Below are 22,403 nucleotides of genomic sequence, written 5' to 3' on the forward strand. Positions count from 1 at the left end.
AAAGTGTTGACACATGACTAAAAAACACTAAAATAAAGAGTATTACAGTATATCTTATTATCAAACTCCAAGCACTGGTCATATATTGTTCATGGCAATGTAAATGGACAAATAATACCCATGAGAGATGGAAGTGTAGTATTAGTGATTAATGCAGTTAATAATAAAAAGGAAATTTTCATCAAGTGCTTGAAAAGCTCAGCTAGTAACAGTAAACACTGGATGAAAACTTACCCTTCGCACATGGGGTAGACTGAAACAAAAGCCAGGGCGAGCTTGGAAAGGGCTTTTTTTTTTTTTTTTTCATTCGAATCTGAGAAAAACAGGCAGGGCAATATGTAAAAGATGTTCTACTAATTATTTATGGGGAATGGCAGGTGACGTTCAAACAACAAACAGCCTTATGTGAAATGACTCAATATATTTCCATGACATTGTGCCCATGTGATCAGCTGCCTCTCATAGTTTTACTTGTCTCACTTCATCCCGTGTGATGCACTACTGATGCAAATCAGGGATTTTTTTTAAAAAAATTTGCCTTCTCTGGACACAATAAAATATCTGTCTTTCAGATATGGAAATTCCAAATGGGCAACTCAGTATGTCCCTGCCAATGTGACTTCCTCCAAACAGTGGTTCTTTCCAATGTTCTTTCTTCTGTCTGCATAAATGTTTGCATACTAAAATAATGTTTGAGATGTTTATACTACTTAGCAAGTTTATTATAGCTAAATTCAAACTAAAAATTAAAACTGGATTTGGAAAAAAACATTTTACTTAAATACATTTAAAAATAGACTTATGAATAAAATTTCAACAGAAACTATTTTGTGAACTTGGAAAACTAACTAAAAAATGTAAAGGAAACATCCATAGTTTCAGTGTTTGTTAGAAGATTTTACAAGAACTTTATTGAGACTCTGGATGTGAGTCATTTCTAAATACAGATATATTTATCCATCTGTTACTATTACAACATTTACAGCTATTACTGTTCCTGCATTACTGCTAGTAATATTCATAATTAAAATTATAGTCATAGTAATTTATCTACGTTTATAAAGGTCATACTAAGGATGAATAATGCTATATAAATGAGGAAGCACTTGCTGATACTTTGCTATCAATGCTTAAAAGTGACAAAACTCTTTTCATATGGCTCATTCCTTTTCTTCCTTCCAAGATGTTGCGAACCTTTCCGGTGTTCTCGAGTATTTAGTCCAGAATTTGGTAATAGAAATCTTTCTAGCAACACATTAATTTAGCAACAGATAGTAGATAGTCCTCTAAGCAAAGGACAGCTCACTTTCTTCTCTTGCTCAGACTTGCATGATAATCTGGATCTTTATCTTTAACACCCAGCCTAACGTATACACATTGTTACATGTAAAACTGAGACTTCAGTAACTTCATGCAGTCAAAAATCGTGCAAATAAGATTCTATAATGCAGAAGTAAAAATGAAACTAAAGGACAGCCGGTAAATGAATGCTAACGGAAGTATTTTTTTAAATGTTTGCAGTGGTGCACATTAAATGTTCCCATTCAGCCCGTCAGCTTTTAAGAGATGACGTTTCTTTTTATTATTCAGTCATGTTAAAATCCTTTACAAATATTGAAAGGATAAAGGGCAAGTATGTGACTCAAACATTTAGTAATAGCAAAAGGTGTGGTTTTACAAGACTAAAATCCTTTACTGTGGTGAAAAAAACCCATTGCTTTTATTCTGTTTTTCTCTTTTTTCAGTATGTGAATTTTTTTTATTTTTTGTTATGCAGTTTTCATTTTTCAGGAAATCCCCCTGCTATGTCAAAGGTTACATTTCCCAATCCTTGCTACTTACTTTTAAATTTATATTCTCTCTAATAATGATACCTGATGTTTTGCTTGTGGTTATTCCAAAGACCTGCTGTAAACACTGCGTTTCAGTAAGAATTTAAGGTCAGGAAGGAAGATATTGTGCATATTTCCAGGCTAACAAATACCCTGGGACCCTGGGATTTTATTATTTTTTTAATCTTTGGGTGGTTTCCTATTTGGTCAATTGTAATCCATCTTATTTTACTCAGTAGCCAGCAGAGAAACGCCAGTTACTGCCTACACTGCACGTACACCCCCCAAAACATGATTTCCTCCCCTCTATCTGTGTTGTTTCCTGGGAGAGGGGATGGAAGGGGAGACCGGGGGTTGACTGGTGTAGGCCAGATTTTGTGAGGGTGGTGTGTTTGCTGTGTCATGCGGCAGTACACTGCGTCTTCTGTTCACAGTAGCATGGCAGCGCCTGAGCTGCCAAGTGAGGCCAAAAAAGGCTTCTGGCATTTGCGTCCACATTTCTCAAAAATGCTATAAGATAATGGTTCTGTTTTGTGTGTGTAAGATCTCTATGAATAGAGTTTAACTCTTGGGAACGCAGTGACAAGTAATTAAGAAAATATTATTCTAACTTTTTCATATTTTTAGACAGAATGGACCCTTGCGGCCTCAACAACGAGGCTGAAAGTCAAACCCTAAAACAACTTTTTCGAGGTTGCTCATGTCTTATCACACAAACAGAGTCACTTCGATACGCGACATCTCTGTAACATATTCTGTTTTTTTCCTACACATACATAGTCACATGTAGCACACGTAGACATCCACTGTGATTGCAATGTGACTTAGCTGACAGTCTAAACTGTGGCCTTATGACCTTGGTCTGCTGAGTAGGTGTATAAAAAGCCATTTGTTGCTGCAGTTGGTGCCATTTTCCAGTGAGGTGGGGGAGGTGAAACTGCATGCTGGCAGTGCTGGGCTAAAATGAAGTGGTATGGACCACAAGAAAAGACACCAAGCGAGGAATTATAACCTTCTGAGTTGTTGGATTTCCCCTAATAAAATGGCACAAATTTTCGTTTGTCTTCTAGCTCATCATAAGCAGTGATATTTAAGTAAATTTGCTTTGCTGTGCCCTGCATGCCAGCACCAGTGGAATTAGTTGACTTGCAGTGACACAACTGCTCTGTCTGAAAGTGCTATTGTTTATTTAAAACGCAGATGATCCTGGTAGCTTATGTTTGTTTGTTTTAATATGAGCTGATGTGGCCGGTTTCATTATCACACAACAAAACTTGAGCTTTCAGTTCTTAAATGAAAAAAGTAAGTAGGCAACTGTCTGCAGCTTTTTCAAATTAACTTCAGTATATTTTGACACAAGAAACACTGTTGTTAAACCACAGGGCATACACCCCTCTGTTGATCGCACGTGAGATGTTAAAACCGTGTAAATTATTGACTGAAAAGGCCATGCCAGCACAACAACGTTACAGGGCCCCGTTTTTATACCGCTCTTCAGAAAGGGACGACCCCATTTCCATAAAAGGTAATGGGCGGTCAACGCAAGACAAACCACCGTATTCTGATTGGACAACCGGGCTGACATGACCGTTTTTTCAACCTTGTTTGCCAAATGTGATTGGTCCTCCGACTTGGTCCGATTTAAGCTCATTATCATAATCAGCCGTGGCTGAAGTGGGGAAGAAGAGGGGGGTCAGGGGAAAAAAAGCAGAAGCCAAACAAGAACGCTGGAGTTTGGCGTGGAGAGTCGTTTCTATACGAATCGACTACCACTGGCTGAGGGAAGAATGCTTGAAAACAAAAGAGAGAGGTTGAAAACTTTCCTCAGGAAGATCGACGAGAAGGCCATTGTCAGAATAAAACACTTCATGAAAGAGAGGTAAGCGGTATTAATGCGGTGCGGCTAGCTGAACCGTTATTTGCCGGGTGTGCATCAGTACTGGGCGGATGCACACTATCCCTTTGACAGCAGCTTGTTCGATAAGATTTTATATTTTGAGTTCATGCTGACGTGCTGTTTAATCGAACAGTGTTAAATAAGTTTAAGGGAGCAATTTTGGTTAAGATGGACGTGATGCCAGTTACTGGGGATTTACTGCTAACATGGTAGCACTCGCTAGGCCGAAGATCTGCTGATATTTAAATGAACTAATGCTAACGATACATTCATATATATATATATTATTATTATTTATTTATTTATTTTTACGAAATTAAAGCTGTTAAAGGGTAAGAGCTAAAGCTCACTAGGCACCAGTAAATAATTGCAGCCGCTGGCACCTTTTATAGTATTGGTTTGTGTGCATTAGCACAGCATATACTGAAGCATAAGAGCCTAAAGGATGTTGTTAGCTTAGCCACTGACTTGGCTGGTAGTCTGAGCATCTGACCCCATTCATGTTTCCTGGCTAGTCTTGGTAAAAGTATTTTCCAGTGTTAAAATGTAATTACTTGGCCACTGATGTATGAAATGTTGTCCTCTGAAGTAAACATATGTGCTTTAAAACTTAACACCAATGTGTGAAGTGTGGGTTTACACGCTGGGTGGGAGGGTGGGTGGTGTAATTTTAAACTGCTGTCTTTCATCGTTTATTTCAAATTTTCTAGAACAGTGTAGTCGACCCATTTTAGCCTTGTGATGTTTGTGTGAGCAGTATTAGCTCCTTAATCTTTTCCAGTAAGCGTAAATAAACAGTATTACCAGATGGAGAGTGGTGTAAACTAAGCTAGTCCAGAACTTGTAGGCTCTTAATCTCGCCTTTGCCCATTTCTGAGAAATCATGACTTCATCTGCTGACCAATGTGGGTCAGATTGGCGTCATATTGATTCTGTAGTCATCCTCACTGATAATCCAGTCTTTTCAGTGGGCAGAGGCACGTTTACCACCATCACAGTCACCCACACGAGCCTACAGTATGGTGTGTTTCCCTCTAACCTCTCAGGGAAACGCACAAACACACTTGTCACATGTAGTATGTCCAAGTCTGTCTTCTCAGAAAAAACTATTTATAGCTCCTGTGAGTTGACCACGGGTGGTACATGGTGTATTATATAAATGCTTTCAGCATTTCATTGTGAGTACTCACGTCCTCTGAGCTCTGCCTTTAAGTTCTTCCCCTTACATGGCCATTTGCTCGAGTGCCAACCGAGCTGAAGTGTCCTGCCGGTTATCAGGATAGCTACTGTGTGTGTCCAGTATGGCATGTACCATGATTATGTTTCCAAAACTCGCACTTTTTTTTATGATGGGTTAAGGCTTCAAGAAAAACCAAAACTTTTGCCTTGCGATTGCAACATTAAGCCAGAGTAATTCAATTCCCTGCATTGATTAATTTCCAGAATGAAGTTGAAAGTATCAGATAGATTTAATAAATGTGCTGCTTATTTTTGTCAAAAAAAGTGACTGAAGCCAGGAATTAAGTGAAATCTCTGCCTTTACACAGATTACATGCTTCAGAGCTCATTGCAAGTTGTAGTTGTTTTGCATACTGTCAGATGTCTTTGCTTCCAATGTAAAATAACCTGGTGCAGATTAGCTGCAATGTCTGGGCGTAGGAGCCTAGTATAGTCTGGGTGGGGCAGCTATGACTCCAGAAGGATGCTCCCAGTGCAGACCTTCCTTTCCACTGTAGGCAGAGAAGACTGGTTTAAATAATGCTGCAGGCATTGGGAAATCTGAAGTTAGAAGATGAAAACCACATTTGCACCACTGTTTGTCAGTAAATGAAAGGTTGAAGGCCAACTAGGTGGTCACATTTGAAGTTGCGTGTTGCTTCTATCAGTCTAGTGCCACCTTGTTACAGAGTCAAGAAAGAGGCTATATTTTTCTTAGCTTTTTTTTTTTTTTTAACCTTTTTGGAGCTCGCAGTGGCTTGGAGAATTTCACCTAATGTTTTTGCATTGGTTAGTCTCATTTTAGAGAGATGACTTTATGCAGGCTTATCTGAATGCACGAGTTAAAGCCTGTTTACGTTCGGCTCAACTTTGAACAGCAGAATAACATCTGATTTAGCTCTTCAATGACAGAATGTCTTGTCTCTAGTCAATAAAGAACTTAAACCTTGATTTTTATGACTACCTTATCTTTTCGACAAGGTGAAAACTGCTCATTGGAAGCTGTAGGAGGAACTATTTTTCCAGAGTATTAGACTGCATTTGTGGGGCCTAACGAGCCAGTTAATGTGTTTTGTGTTCAGTTTTTCACTACAAAAATGCTATAATTACTAGGGCTGGGCCATATTATACCATTCACGGTAATAGGGCTTTGGAGCGTGATGTCACGGGGGTGGGCGTGGAAAGGATTTTGGCCCGATCCGCCATTTTGGGGGTCTAAGTAAGGAGCGAAAGCATAGCCATGGTTCGTACTTGCTGTGTGGTCGGCTGCAATGTTCGATCTTACGACCGGCACGGGAATAAGTTTCGATTGTCTTTTTATGCTTTCCCAACCTGGAAGTAACATGAAGGAGCTCATGTATCGGATATTACCAAACGAAGGCGTCTAGCCTGGATAGCAGCCGTGAGACGAGCTGATATCCAGTTCTGTTACGTCTCCAGATATCAGTTGATGTGCTCAAGACATTTTCATTCCGGTAAGTTCTAAATATGTTCACATCACACTTTATAGCTGAATAATATCATCGTTGGTGGTCTCGGAAGTTATAGAAATTGCGATCAAACATAGAATGAAGTGACTTGATTGGTTGATGTAAAGGCAATAAATGAAATGAGACAGGAAGGACACAAATTGGCGTTAATAATTTACCCGATTATCAATGTGTTAATTTACATGTACTTTACAATTATGGGCATATAATATGATAACGATATTTTAGCAGTTCAATGATAAATGCATAACATTAATTATGGTGGGGGGTGGAAAATGGCTATTTCACTCGATGCACTCCAGCTGACTTACTTTGGTATGAATGACGACGTACTAGGAGTTTGGCGGCTTGAAAATAGCCAAATCTTGCACCCAGCCATTTGTAAATTGGATGTGCGCCTCCAGTGACGAAACTGGTTCGCTGTGTAAGCGCTTACTCCACAAACAAGATACGTGAAGATATCGGGGTAGGACAGTGGCGGTAAGTTTTCTGGGTCTTTACTCCACTGCCATATTTCATATGGGTCCAGATTTGCGATGCACTCTATTTTTTTTCCAAGTACCGCTGCTTCGCCTCTGGACGCAATCGGTCTCTATACCGTCAGTTTTCTTTTGAGCTGCTTTTAAGCGTGTTTCTTGTCGTCGTCGTTCCAACACAGTGTGTTTGTTTGCGCTCCCACAATGCATTGCGGCGTGACGTCAACTCCAAAGCCCTATACCGGTACAAAGCTAGGCAACGATAAGAAAATGACATATCGCGATAGAATATGGGTAAAACGCACATGCGCAGTGCCGAAAAGGCACGGAGAATGCACGGTAATGGAAAATGTGAATGGGGAAAGTAGATTGTTGAGTGAAACGGATGAGCCAGAATTGTTTTGTAAAAATGGTGCAGCTTAACTGGTTTGGTGTTTGTCCGTCAGATACACAACAAAGCACTTTTTATTTATTTATTTTTTTGTAGAACATGCAAGCGGGCTGTCGTTATTGCCGTACTTGTCGGACTAAGGTGCTTGTAAATCTGGGAATAATCTGGGTCCTAAACTCTGTCCTTTAAAGTCCCGAAGTCAAACGAACATCGCTGAGAGTGTAAAACGGTCTAAATTCTTTCATCTCTAATGAAATGATCAGCATTGCTGCTTTACCAGGTGTAACTATGAAGTTCAACATCCAGGCATCCATGAAAACAGAATTCATTACATTTAACGGAGTTAGAAGTTAGCTCGCTAGTTTCGCTTACCTAAACATGATATAGCATGTTCTGACTGAGAGATTTCTGAAAAAATCACTTCCAACATAAATGAAGACAGGAAGCGACACAGCAGTGACGTTTGTAGGGTTACTGAAGTTGGGCTAGCTGGTATATAATGAGGCTATCAACACAGCTGTGTTAGCATAACATAAACAGTGAAGCTCAAGGATGAATGCTAACACTTTTCCACTCGATAAAAGTTAATGTGACGGTTCCTGATGGTTAGAGACAAATGCAATCGCATGGCAGGATGCTGTAAACGGACCAAACTTCAGTCAGTAGAACAACTGAGATAATCCATCCACAATAGAAGGTTAGTCATTAATATACTGCAACAACATGGGAATAGATCAGTTGTGATAGAATACAGCATTAATGAATCAATGGTACAGAAGTGGAGGAATCAAGAAGAATGAGTTGAATAAAGTTTGATTTATCTCACTGCTTTGTTTCGCTTAACGTGCCTTATAATCTCGTGCACCTTATGGTCCGAGAAATACCTATTTGACTTTTTTTATTTGGCACACTGCAGTTTAATGTTGCAAAGCACCTCTTTTTAACTTCAGTGGATATTATACATGGTTATGCTCAGGATATGTCAGCCCATTTCTACTGGAAATGCCTTTTGGTTAAACTTTCAGCAAGGAATTTGCATTTGCACTGTTAAATGTTTATATGGCTTTAATGCATATAAAAACAGCTACTTGTTTAAGTAAAATGAATGGATGGGGGTTTTTTGCGCTAGTAAAGTTGTGGAGTAGGGTGTGAAACTCGAGACAGGTGAATTACATCAAAGACTGCCACAAAAGCAACCTGCCTTTTAGACAAACATTATTATTATTATTGTTAACATTATTAGATCCGGCTAGGTGGTTTAAAGAATTTTTTAAAACGGAACATGTCCTTGTGCAACCATCAGCATAAATTAACATCCCACACAAGTGAAGTGGATGTGTGGGGAAAGTTTTCACTCAACTACACTTCCTGCTCTGCAGTGAAATGGATTATATCCTTCACGCAAAAACATGTTTTACATGAATGTTTCCTATGGCTTTATTCACACACACCGTGATAGTCACACAGAAAGCTAGCTTAGGAAAGTTTGAGAGAAGATTTGTAAAACTTCCAGATGCTGTCAGATAATGAGATGTGTGTCTGAAACGAAATGTAGAAAAGGGACGGGTTTATGCATTGTGACATCTAAATTAATTTATTGCAATCCTTCATATGTTTGCACTTATTGTAATCGTAATGTTGAGTGGGACTTTAAAAACAAACAAACAAACAAACAAAAAAACAGCACATTACTAGGGCTCACCTGCCGGGACACTGTGAGCACTCTGTTTGTTGCCTTGAAGAAAGAACCTCTCTGTCTTTGCCTGGTTTGCACAGGAGGAAGTGGGGAGAGATGCTGTGTGCACAGGGCCACGTGATTCCCCACAGAGAAACACACATTTATCCTGTAATGCTCTCTGTTCTAGTTTGTGCATACACACACACAAACACACTTTTTCAACAGACTGGGTACTGGCAGGGTGCCACAGAGTCTGAAATTTTGCCATGTCCATTGGCTTCCTTCCCTGCCCTTCCTGGGTACTCTACTGACGCTCACAGACATGCACGTATGCAAGCAGACGCATTATGCTTTTCAGTCCAGCCGACAATATTATTAAGGTCATCTTTGACATTATGTCTGAAAGTTGTTGTTTTTTTGTTTTTGTTTTGTTTTTTTCATTTTTTGTTCCCTTTTTGGTTAAAAATTTAACTATGTTGTCATAAAGTAGTTGAGATGAATTTGTTTGTTGCATACTAGCTTTGGTGGATTATAAAAGATTATGGCTGTCAAATGACATGGTTCACCGAACACAGTTGCAATAATCTCTTGTGCTTTTATTGAACTTGTTCTGTTGGTTGCTGGAGAAAGAGTAGGTCACATTTATATTTAAAAAAACAAACAAAAACAGATCCATGGGTCTCCAGAAGATGGTGCTCTTACACTTTGTGTTTCTAATTGTTCTCAATATTCTCAATTATTCTGATCTTTGAGAGATTCACACATGTAATGCTTCCCCAAGCCTCACTTGTAAACTTTGGGCTGCGTGTTGGTTATGGAAATGCATTCTGTACTAAAGCAATTTTGTCTTAAGGCAACTGTCACTGCAGACCAGCTGACGCTGGCTTGACGTCTGAAGCTAAACTCTCGGGATCATCTCAGGGTAGTGAATGAAAGCAGTGTATACCCCAAGGAGTACTTTTAATGACTGGAATGTCCTGTACTGGAGAAATTGGTCTTCACCACACTAGAATTCACTGGTAATCACATTTGTATGACTATTATACTGAAAAGCATTTCTTTCACAGGCGAGAGAATAAATGGCAGTTCACCACCTTACAAACAGTGTGAAAGGTGATCTTTTGCTGAAACCTAGGCTGAACAATGCAGTAAAGTGGCACAACTCTTGATTTTTGGTTCTCTTAATATTCTTATGATGCAAACATGCATTCTATTGTCATCATGTTCAGTGAAATTCTAACAGGCCAGGTAATAAAAGTGTCTTTTCCTTTTTTGTCACTGGGACAAATTGACACATCAGGGGATTAACAGCCAGATCTGCTGTGGGGGTGTAGGTGTTGGCTTTGTGTAGCTTTTAAATAACTTGATTAAGGTTGTTGTGTAAGGGGTTTGTTGTGTGATGTTGTACAGTGTATCAGGAGTTTTAAAAAGCAGGGATAAGGGGGAAAACGGTGGCCCACTGACCAGCTGAATGTCAGTGGAACGCCTTTGTACTGTTTATATCCAAGGCATGTTTAGTCAACCCTCTGTCATTTTGATATAAAAGGGACAGTTGATAAAGTAATAAGGACATTAACTCTAAGAATATTACTAAGGAACTGAAATTTATTGAGATATGCATTTGCCTAATAAGCAGAAAATGCCCATCTTGATCTTGGGATGAGACACAAAACACTTTGGGGTGGCATCAAGAAGGTCATCCAGCATAAAAATCTGCCAGATCAGACATGATCCACCTGCTGTGGTGAATGATGGAGCAGCTAAAAGTAGTCATTTTCCCAGGTGACAATGAAGAGAAGTCATTACGAAATGGGAATTACTGGTACTGTAAAGTAGGAGCGTAATTGCCTCCATTAGGTAAATGCATGCTGTTCTACAATGTGTCATCCTATAGCTCTGCTCTGAGAAGCTCCTATTGAAAATGTTGCAACCAATATTTAGAAAGGAAGGAGTGGTTTCCTTTTTTCCTTTTTTTTTTTTTTTTTTTTTTTGTATTGTGACTAAATTAGGCCTGAAGTCACATGCCCAGCTGGACGTTATCTTTCTCAGTGATGTTGATGTCATGGGTATAGAAATAGTCTATAGATGAAAAAACACCCTAGGCTCCACTACATTTACAGCACTCCACCTACGGGGTGATTTTTTTAAAATTTTTTTTAAATTTTTTTTAATTTGTGTGTTAGTCAACAGCTTTTGAGGGACCCCCCCCCCCCCCCTTCAACACAAATGTCCTTACATTGATGGCCCTGTTCACATCGTCTACAAAGGCTGGGTTGGCTATTGTCATGCGTGCATGTCATATTGTCGGCTGCTTCTGAAGTCACGGCCCCATTGTTATTGAGAACAGGCTATTGAATTTTGTTGTTTGCCTATGCAAACTAAGAATAACCCGGCACTGTTTCCCTCGGCCTCCACATTTTTATCAACTACCTCCCACTGTTACTTGTTTCCCTGACAACGCATACTAAAGCTGCATTAGAAAGGAGAGAGCTTGGGAGGAGATTTGGGGGTTTGAAATCAAATGACCTTTTTTTTTTTTTTTTTAAGTTTACTGTGTTCATTCTGCTGTTTCCCATCTCCTGTCCTGCTGCGTGTTTCTGGATCTGGTGTTTTTTGTCTTCATGCTGAACTAGCACACGTGCTTTAAGCCATTAAAAAGACCTTTAGTCCCTGGCTTCTGATTTGGCTCCTAACTCACCTAGGTCCAAGTTCAAAAGGTATTACCATTGTTATAGTCGCCTGTCTTGGCCAAAGGTTTCAGGGACTGTTGAAGACTAGTACGGAGAATTTCGTTGGTCATGGAAAGACCAAAAGTCTTGTTGAACCAGCCGGGTCCTGTGGATTCTCATTGCTCGGAAGATGTGAAAAGGTAAGACGAACAATCGAGTCTGCTTACTGATCTCAGCCAGTCATCTTCAGACTGTCAGGTAAAGCAGAACTTGCTCTAGCCATACGCAACTTTCTTTTAGTGTCAAATTGCAGAGATCTTTGTCATACTCTATATTATTTTTTTGATGAACCACTTTCCCGAAGCAGTTTTTAACTTTGTTTTGTCAGTGGATTCAGATTTGTTAGCTAGTAACCACTGAGACCTCTAATGTTGGCTCTTTGTCTGGTTAAAGATGGGAGAAGAGGAAAAAATGCAGATAAAGAAAGATATCTGTTGGCAATCTTTGTTCTATGCTGAGGTATATCACATTTCTCTTTGTACAGAATCTTTTCTTTCAGATATTGTACTCTACAGTGAGTTCTAATGAATAACATACCTCCATAACTTTATCTAAAAAAAAAAGCAGATTTAAGAAAATCTTTGGCAGTGATATATTACGAGTGATACTTAAACTAGACTAAAAAGTTGTAATTTGTTACTTGAACAAGAAAGTAGGTCAGATGTCAGCGCCTTAGTCTAATTAATTCAACACATACGCATAACTCAACACCACCGCCTTTGAAATTTAGAAATGCCTCTGTTGCAACCTGTGCAGGACATGGGTGTTTCATCATTTCTTCCCCACATTGCTCATTTCATTACTTTTTTTTTTTTTTAAACACTGGGTACTCACTCACTAGCCTTGATTGCTTTGGCCTTGGCGTTTTTATACACCATTGAGCAAGTTTCTTCTACTGAGGCCTCATTGATAATCTTGAGATAACACTTCTGGCACGCAAACATGAATTATTTTTATTTTTAGATGATTATTTTTTAATTGCTCTCTTAATTTGCCAGCACATTGACGTTATCAGTGTTTTTGGAAGATATGTTAACAAACTAATGCAAAGGCTTGACAATGAAAATATCACAGAGGAGTTTAATTTTCAGATAGGCTGCACTGTTGAAATGTACGGGTGTTTGTGGCTTCCTGACTTAGAGGAAACGGCTTTAACCTTAATGGTTTTGCTTAGCTCTAAATAGAGGAAGTAGGTAAGAATGTCAAACAAGCTAGTAGTATTTCAATCATGCCTATATTGCTTTGCTGCTTTAATGTCTGCCAAGTAGGAAAGGGTCAGGTGAGCATATTTGAATACCCGACCAGCAGTTCAGGCCCGATTCTGAAATTGTTGTGACAGCACGCACCCTTCTTCAAGTGTAACAGCCACATTAACTTACTTGCCCACAGTTTCCAAATCTTTGGTAAATGTTTTAAAGAGGTTTTTTATATAGTTTTAAATATGCAATAAAAATAAGTTTCTAGAATAAAGTTTGTGCAACTACAATTGACTGAAAATGGGTTTTACATCAATGATTAAAAACTGGACATTCACATAGATGCTGAAATGTTATCCACTCTTGCTTGATTGTATTGCATTGCATAACAGAGCGGAATACTTTCCAAATAACAGGGCAGGTAACTGCAGTTGCATTCATGTTCTTTGTTTCTTCACGTTTGCCCTACTAAAAGGTCATGCTGAAAAGAAATCATTACAGCACAGAAATGGCTGACGCTGTTAGAGAAGCCAGCATATTATACTGTCGGTACAGTTGGGTGATTTCCTTACTTTTAACAGAAAATGTAAACTTTTGTTATTTGGTTTGTTATTTCCTCTGTGGTTAGATTCACTGACTGAAGGGGGAGATGGATAATGCACCACTTTCTAGAAGGGCTAGTGTTTTCACTTCACAAGAATTTCACCTTCACTGTCATACACATGGCTGTTAATTATTGGCTGATCTTTTTCCTTGTCGGATTTAGAGTTTGATGCTTTTGATCTGTGGATTTGTTTTGTTTCACATCAGGTGTGTGTGTGTGTGTGTGTGTGTGTGTGTGTGTGTGTGTGTGTGTACACGAGAAAGAGGAGGGACTGTGTGTGCTCTTGCCTGTATTTGTTTTGTTCTGGGGGTGTGGTTGAGTTTGACGTCACACGCTACGGAGTGTCACACCATTCTCATATAGAGACAGCTTCCTCTTTGCTAGCACATTCATACAGCAAGTGAGCAACAGGGTGGTTTTTTTGTTTTCTTTTTTCCCCTGTAGAAGGATGTGGTAAAGAGGCCTTATGTACAACAACTTAACTGGAACTACATGCATAATGTCAAGAGGATTTTAAAGATTTTTCTGGGAGGAGGGAGTCTTAATATTTGTTTAGTTCTTGGTTACCTTTTCTGCCTTGAGGCCTGTACGCAGGCTTTTTAGAAAAAAGAAACTTTTTTTTAAAAAATTATTCATTGTGTTCATTTATTAGGATAGGAAATGCCTACTGTCAGTAGGTATATGACTTTTCGTTCATCAAAGCGATTTAAATTTACCAGGTGAGTGGAAGTTCAAAGTTAATTTGTGTGGTGTTGTTGTCTTTGAACAAGAAATGCAAGCTTTACACTGTCTTATATAATGTGGGCTATGTGTTTTTAGGGATTTCAGGATGTTGTAATCATTCCACTGTCTTATCCTGTGAATCTGTTTTGTTAGTTCCTTGTCAAGGACAGGCCATTGTTTCTTACAGAGCATATGGACTATAGAGACACTTGTAATCTTCTTTTTTACAAGACTCTTTATTGAAATGGTATATTTGCAGAGGCTTGTCAGGTTGAGAGCATGAACCTACGTCGATCAGATTGTAAAGCAGTCAGGTGCTTCTGGTCAACTGAGCTCTGATGCAATGTTATCAATAAAACCTTTTCTTTGGATTGGGTAGCGGATGCCAGCACATCAAAGATGGGCATCGTTTGACATAGATGTCAGATACATCTATGCATTACAGATGACTTCAGCGGAAAGGGATAAGTGATTTGGAGTTTTGTTTTTTTTTAAAAGAGAGGCTTAAAACACTCAAAGTTGATGTAGAGCAAAAATATGTCATGTTAACATATTGGCAGTGTTTAACTGACCTGTGTTTTGATGGTAGATGTTTGAGTTTTGTTGTTTCCCTGTGCCGTTTTTTTTTTTTTTAGTGGTTTTCTCATTTGCCATCCTGTGGTAAGATGTTCTGTTTTTTAAATGGCTGCGGTAGACTGGTGCAACTATTTTTAAATGCATGTTTAGGTGCTATCAGTGGATGCTCGGACTTACTTTTTGTGTCCAACAAAGCAGAATCACTCGTATTTGCACTGTGAAAAGTCATCGTCTACTTGGAGACTTTCTAAATTGTTTGCGTACATGTGAATGTCTTTCTAAAACCTAAAGTGGCTCATTTTGTAATTTTTTTTGTTTTTTCTTTCTCCCCCTTTCCCCCCCCTTAATTTGTTGCAGCTACCCAGTAGAGAGCAGCAGTGGTGGGCTGCCAGCCAAAGTAAGGAAAAGCAGGAGCACCTTAAGCAATGGCAGCATCAAGAAGGTGGACGCGAGGAAAGCTTTGAGTTTAGAGGCGGCCCAGCTCGAGATCCAGCAACAGCACAAAACCCTGACCAGACAAGCACCTGTCAGGTGGGCTTCATGGGGACACAGTTCTAATTACACAAAAGCCAAAAACGTGGATTCTGTGACGGTTAATAACAGCCTCATACAAATTTTGGAAAGTGACACTCGTTTTGTTATTTTGTCTCTATACACCGCCACGGAGGAGTAGAAGATTGAACTTGAACCTTTAAATTTACTTTACTATTTAAAAATAAATAAATAAATGTCTAATTCTTCTTAATACGGTGGCTTAATGTGTTAAATTAAAACTTTCCCAAAGAGCCACGTTTGTGTGTACTCTGTTATTCAGATCAGTTAAATTTGGTAGAGCAAGAAATTGTTTTAATCTCACATTTGTTTTAATAAAGAGATGAACATTTTAAATGGGTGAAAAAATAAAACTCCATAATAAATTAACAGTATTTCACTGCCTGGAGGTGCTTACGGTTACACAGCTGATGTTATGTGGACTCTCTCATTGAGAACACATATCACAAGACCTGACCCCCTCAGGCATCATGCACACATGACCACACACCCCATGTAGGCTGGTTTCTCACATGATTCAAATGCATGAGCGTGGGGATGAGTTTGATTCCTGATGATTCAGTCTTGATTATTTCTTTTGTCTAGTTGTGTGGGCATAGTGAACACTCTGAAGAGATTCAAAGATATTCAAATGCTGATTTGTTTTTTTTATAACCGTATTGGCAGCTTTACTCATTTATAGATAATGCTATAAATAAGCGTTTTAGTAGTTCAGATGGAGTGTTAAATCTCAGTCATTGCCTTACCTCGTAGCTAAAGATTAAAAGCATGTGACAAATTTAAATATGAGTGCTGTGCTTGTGGAAAACATACCATGGGTGCGTGGGAGCAGGTGAAAATATCACTTGTCAACATTTTTAAGGTTGTTGAACAGGTTTCCTAACAAAGTAATTGTTAACGTTTTACATTTAAATAAAGTAATTGTCGTCATTTTTACTTTCTTTCTAACTCCATCACTGCTTCGCTGCTATGTAGTGCTGTGTGTGTTTGTGTGTCGCAGTCAAAGACAGGCTGCAATTCAAGAAATATAAACATGGCAGAGAGAGTTTTGCATATTTTTCCTGCTCATTTGACACAGGACCTATCAGGGCAGCTTCACATGAGCCTTGTAATCCAGGAAAAAGTCAGATGATATGGTTCATGCGGGTAAAATGTTGTGTTCATTTCCTTTTTAGTCATGCCTTAATCACTCTTATTTCATGTTCTCCTCAGAGCGCAAACTTTTGACGTCGACAGCAAAGACTTTAAGAAGACCGAGGGCACCGGCTCACAAAGTGTAAGTCCACCTCAACTTTAAAAGCAAACTGATGAAGAAAGTATTTCACTTTAATTAAATAACAATCCAATTTTATTATTTCAGAGTTTTAAAAAGCACAACAAAACATTTCACAAGTTGTTTCCAGACATTCCTGAGAGTGAAGACTTGATTCATGGTAAGTTTTTAAAAAAAAAATTATTAAATGAAGAATCAAAGTTTTTTTTTTTTTTTTTTTTTTTTTTTTTTTTTTTAAAAGAACAAGCTGCATAAAACTGAACGGTTCTGCTCTCCTCTCCCAGCATACATCTGCGCCCTGCAGAAGGAGGTGCCCTACCATGGTCGGCTATACATCACTGACACGCATGCTTGTTTCTTTTCCTCTGTTTTGCTTAAGGATACTAAGGTATTTATCAGCTCAGACCTCGCCCATCATTCTTTTTAGCTCGTTGTGGGATTTGTCTGACGCAAGTCTGACCTTTTCTTTGTGTGTGTTCGTGTGCCTTTGCAGGTAGTGGTTCCAGTTTCCTGCATTAAAAGAGTGAAAAAGCAGAATACAGCTTTGCTGGTACCCAACGCCTTGTCAATTCGCACCACAGAGGGAGATAAGGTCAGTTTCTCACCTTTATCCTCACACAATCTTTAGTTAACACTTATTGAGCCTACACAGCGTGTGCAGTCAAAGTCAAACGTAAGCTTTGAACTCTGATTTATATGTAATGTAGTCAGTGGCTGGGTGACCTTTTATGTTGGGCAGATGGCTAATGTTCGTTTTGTTTTCTTTATATTCCCTCCCATTGTGCAGTACCTCTTTGTGGCTCTGAGGAATAGAGAGTCGTGTTTTCAGCTGCTGCGTTCAGTCTGTCCTCAGCTAGAGGTGAGTGGCTGAGGTCACAAAAGAAATCTAAATTTCTGCAATGGATCACAATATTGTAAAACTATACCATGTCACTGTTGGCTTATTGGAAGTCTTGCAACGAATGTGCTTTTCCAGCCATGCTGTTGCATCTACAAGTTTAAATAAACCTTTTCAGAGCGTGCAGAATATAAACTCCATGAATGACAACTTAATACTTTTTTTGTTTTTTAATGCCTCTGTTTCAGGATGTCAGTGCAAACAGTAGCCCTCTCTTCTCCTCAGCTGAAAACAGCTTTGATAAGAACAAACTTGTGGTGAGTAACTCTTTTCTGCATTTTAAAACCATGATTGTTTCTTTTTGTTTTTTCTCCCGCTCTTTTTTTTTTGTACTGATGGTTTTTGTTCTGTGTTCATCTTACTGACAGAACTCCAGCCAGTCCAGTCTGGACGATAGCTTCGACCAATTCAATGGCTCCAAGTCTCAGACTTTACAAGAGGACCACCCTCTGCATAGACTGCATACAGGTGAAAATTCAGCACCACCTCTAAGCGTTGAGCTGTCTTTTGTTTTTGTTTGTTTTTTTAATGCATTATTGTTGTTACTTGTTAGTAACTTGTAGCGTTTCTTAAAAGATAACTTGAAAATGCTGCAAGACCTCAGCTGACAGTGCTACGTGTTGATAGCGTTATCTACTCTTCTCCTATCAGACCTTGAACTTTGCACGTTTACCATCTCGATCAGAAACAAGTCTAACTTCCCCCCTCTCTTGCTTCTCCTGCTTACAGAGGCAGTGCCTAATGTAAATGGTTCCTCTCTGAAGAGCCTACATATGCAGCAGAGTGAAAGTTCATCTACAGAAGAGCTGTCTGTGTCAGGTAAGCAACACATGGCCAGTTAACACTAGTTACTGGCATTAGTTTTGCCTATGCTGGTAGGATATGGAAAACTGCATAAATATCGAAGGCCTGAAATTATAATATCACAACTGCTTGCAACGGACCTTAAAACCTTGGTGTTGTTATTGGTGTTAAATTATTATATGTTTTAGGTGGATCATGGGTGTGGAATGTGACTGAAAAAGCCAAGTCCTTGGTGGTTCAGAGAGAGGCCAGCAACCTCAACACTCTGCTCTTCATTTACTTGATTTTGTGAGTAGATCCTTCTCTCCCAGCTGTCTTTATCCTCATGACTTTATCTGAACTTGCATTTCACTCCCAAATTCTCAATTTGAGGGGCGAAAAAGTAAAAAGTGGTTCTAAAGCAGATAATCTTGTAGAATATACCAACAAAAGTAACTTGTCAACTATTTATGTGATTTATTAGTTTGTTAAATGGGACAATTGTTAAGAAACAAAATTTTCAGTCTGTTTTTAATAATATTACATATTTTATAAAAATGCATTAGCTCTAGCATCACTTTGGAATTGGCTATTTAGTCTGTTTTGTTTGAGCAGCTGTTGGTTGAATCTATGGAAAGGTCTGCATTTGATTCTTTGACACCCAGGCAGTGAATCTGACTTATATTATATGTTGTAGGGTGGTGCTGCTGCTGCTGTCTTCGGGCTACATCGGTTTACGTATCGTGGCCCTGGAGGAACAGCTGACGTCCCTGGGCGCTCTGCCTGAATTCAACTTGCAGAGCAGGTAAAATGTCCTTGATTTTTTTTTTTTTTTTTTTTTTTTTTTTTTTTTTTAAATCTTGTGTGTTGGCATGTTTGCAGAGAGAAGAGGGCTGCAGCTTGACACAGGAGATGAGAGAGAGAAAAATTTGCATAGTTTTTTCCTGCTCATTTGGCTCCGATCCTGTAGACGAGAGGAAGAAAGGGTGGAAACATGTATTATAATCTAGGAAAATCTGACTTATCCTGGGCCACTGCCTGTTTAGTCAGATGTTGTAAGTGTCTTTATGTATAGAAATTTATGTGTGATCTTCAGCCAAGCGTTTGCAAAAGTACAGATCATGACTGAAAACCTTAGTACATCAGCTCAGAATAGGTGTTTTATCAGAGGTGATCACTCAGAAGCGCGGTTTCCACTGACTGTTTCTTTTGAGGGGACCAGTGGACCCGAACCCGTATAAAGTAGTTGCATTCAATTACCCTGAAACATGCTGCTGATCTGCTTGAAGGACAATAATGCTCCCATCTTTACATTTATTAATAATTCCAAACTGTTTGCAGAGGGAGTGTTGGGAATTCAGTCATCTACATTTTGATCACGAGTTTGCTCGAAGGAAGACTAAGTTAATATTGCAGCCGAGCAAACAAATGTAATTCCAGGAGTAGGTGTAGCTTAACGCACTGTTTCTCTTTCTTTTCACAGGTACCAACAAGACACATAACAATCAGCAACTTAAGGAGAGATTGGTTGACTCATGATCGGAAGATCATTTCTGCCTCTTCCCAGCAGAACCAGCCAGGGAACTTTAACGTACTCAGACTTTGGTCTCGATGTGGCCTGCACAAAAGAAGAGTGGCCAACATGTGCAATTTCAGACACAACTTGTTGACTTGAAGGGCTATATTTCCTCCAAGTGCAGTAAACAACACAGCAAAACAAAAGGACATGCTGCGACCCAGTCACATAGAGCCGAGCCAAAAACATGTACACGCACTGCCTGGTTGCAGTGTCTGTTTGAACCAAAGCCAAATGACTCTTAGTGAGGTGCCACATTAGTCAAGTCGATAGGCACGCTTCTGGCAGCAACTGTTCCACATCTGTGAATTTACGTTGTCCTCTTCTTTCTGAGCATGCATTCTTGAACAGGGCTTAAAGCATTAGCCTGCTGTAGTGCCGATGATTGCACCTCACCTCTCTCGACGTAGTGCTATGCATAGCCAAAGATGCACACGTCTTTTGCATGAGTGATGATGGAATGATGTTTTTGTCTGTTATTTAGCCCTCAATCAGCAGTGGTGTCTAAACGCCTTTTAAATCCAGTCACTTTCGGGTACTTCTCTTCAAATGGTTCTTATATTCTGAATCGGCGGTGGGTTGAAATGATGATGGCTAAGATCCAAACTTCAGATCAGCCCGCAGAGGCTCGATACTTTCCTGATGGTCTTGTCCTTTCTCTCTCTCTCTCTGTCCAAGCAGAAATGATTGCAGTATTACTTCTTGAGTTTGGCAGGATTTAAACCTGTTTAATGATCATTGCTCAGAAGTGATTTTTTTTTTTTTTTTTTTTTCCCTCCCAGTCTCTACTGGATGAATGCATCAACAATGCACAAAATACACAAGAATATTAGGAAGCTGTATTAGGTAAAGAAATGTTTTTGAGTACAGCTTTTCGCTGACTTTGGTCTTCAAGAGTAGCAATCAAACCTGTCTTTTTGATGTTCACTGCAAACCTCTCTCTATGACAGGCCTGTTGGGGACCAAGGTGGCATTTCTTCAGGTTATTTAAAGTAGCACCAATAACATATTTCTAATGTAGGTGTCTGGGGAAAAACGGGCACTTGACTGATTCTGTGTACTCTTTGTCACCTGAAGAGGATTTTTTTTTTTCTTCTTCTTCTTAAATAACCACACTTGCTGCAAGGTCCGAGATTATCATAAGTAAAACAAGTGGTCCCAAAAAGAAATTTCAATATGCAACGAATTGTTTTGCATGACAAAATGTAATTTCTGTGAGCAGTTTGTTTGTTTTGTCTTTTAAATGGAACTTGATGTTCGTGGGTTCGTGGAAATTGAGTGAAAGAATCGTCTCGAGGGAGCAAGCGCACTTTAAAAACTTGTGGTGTGCCTGTCACAATCCAAGACGCTGTTTGGATTGAGAAGAAATGGCAAAAGTGGTGTTCTGTGGTAACTAAAGGTGCTTAGACCTTATTTTAAACAACAAAAAAGATTTCACTCAGGGGTGGTGGGGCACTACCCACCATGTGGTTTTAGGTTGTCAACTTTTCCGCTCATTTCAAAGTCTTGTTCTCATGGTGGGGTTCACATTCTATCCTCTGTGGTTCCTCCAGTGTTCCTTAAAGAAAGAACACTGTTTCATTGAGTTTGCTCAACTTTACCAATTGATAAAACTGTTTGCTTTCTGGCTGTTGGTTTTTTGTTAGTTTGTTTTTGTTTTGTTTTTTTTCCCCCCTTTTGTACGACCTGTTTAAACTAACAATGCATATCCATCTCAGTGATTTAGCATCACCTTTATGGAAGCTCTCAGGAGAGTCCTTTTGTGATGTTCAGTTAAGGTTACACTCATAATGCCACATACAGTACTGTCAGTTCTTACACCCCCCCCCCCCCCACCCCCCCACCTGGGGGCAGCACACACACGCAAGTACCGTCCTCAAAAAGACTCCTTTAATTCAGTGAGGAGGGTAGTAGTTGTGAGGTTTTGCACTATTACAAGTGTTGTAAATAATTTTGTATCATTTGTTAACGCCCTTAATTCTATTATTGTCCCATATTTATTTGCATTCTGTGTAATTCAAAGTAGTCTCTGTGAGATGACTTTGCTATTGTTCAAAATAAATCAAATGTTTCAGTAAATAATATCTTGTGCTCTGTTATATTTTTCCTTTTTTATTTTGATAAATTGGACGTGGTAAATGGATGGAAAACATGAAGTCTGGGAGTGGCAGGTAACTTGGATACTATCCAATCTAAATAACTACACGCCTTTTAAACCCATTTCCAATTCATGCCAGTGTTTGCTGAGAAATTTCTAAACCCACGGCCGCCTCCTTGGGATTTACTAGCACGCACACAGGCATTGAAAATCAGGTATGAGTTGTAACTGGAAGTCATGGGAAAAACACATTCTTCAGTGTTGTATGCAGGAACTTCATGGTTGAGTCTTTAGCGTTTAATGTGCACTAAGACTTACAATAATTATTGTCTCTTGGTATTATCTGATACTGATATAAAGGTATTCCCAGCAGTATCAACAATTAACGCTTACTTTATATGTTGATGACTTGT

General features: G+C 39.1%; 1 protein-coding gene across 4 annotated transcripts; it reads left to right on the plus strand.

Moving 5' to 3' along the window:
- The first annotated feature begins 3,510 nt into the window (after positions 1–3,510).
- LOC113037602 (GRAM domain-containing protein 2B) lies at positions 3,511–21,974 on the plus strand. Of its 4 annotated transcripts, none has more exons than XM_080289383.1 (13): positions 3,511–3,711; positions 15,168–15,341; positions 16,575–16,638; positions 16,723–16,795; positions 16,920–17,023; positions 17,129–17,227; positions 17,423–17,494; positions 17,722–17,790; positions 17,902–18,001; positions 18,263–18,352; positions 18,526–18,625; positions 19,014–19,121; positions 19,199–21,974. In XM_080289383.1, exons 1-13 carry the CDS (start codon positions 3,620–3,622, stop codon positions 19,218–19,220), a joined length of 1,167 nt encoding a protein of 388 aa, XP_080145509.1. In that variant the 5' UTR covers positions 3,511–3,619; the 3' UTR covers positions 19,221–21,974. The 4 variants fall into 4 exon arrangements, with proteins under 4 accessions (XP_080145509.1, XP_026050635.1, XP_080145510.1 ...); XM_026194850.2 differs by having other exon boundaries at positions 3,513–3,711; positions 19,800–21,974; XM_080289384.1 differs by lacking the exon at positions 3,511–3,711 and adding an exon at positions 10,311–11,851.
- The last annotated feature ends 429 nt before the right edge of the window (positions 21,975–22,403 follow it).

This window comes from Astatotilapia calliptera, chromosome 15 (assembly GCF_964374335.1).
Source record: "Astatotilapia calliptera chromosome 15, fAstCal68.1, whole genome shotgun sequence".
Classification (NCBI taxonomy): domain Eukaryota; kingdom Metazoa; phylum Chordata; class Actinopteri; order Cichliformes; family Cichlidae; genus Astatotilapia; species Astatotilapia calliptera.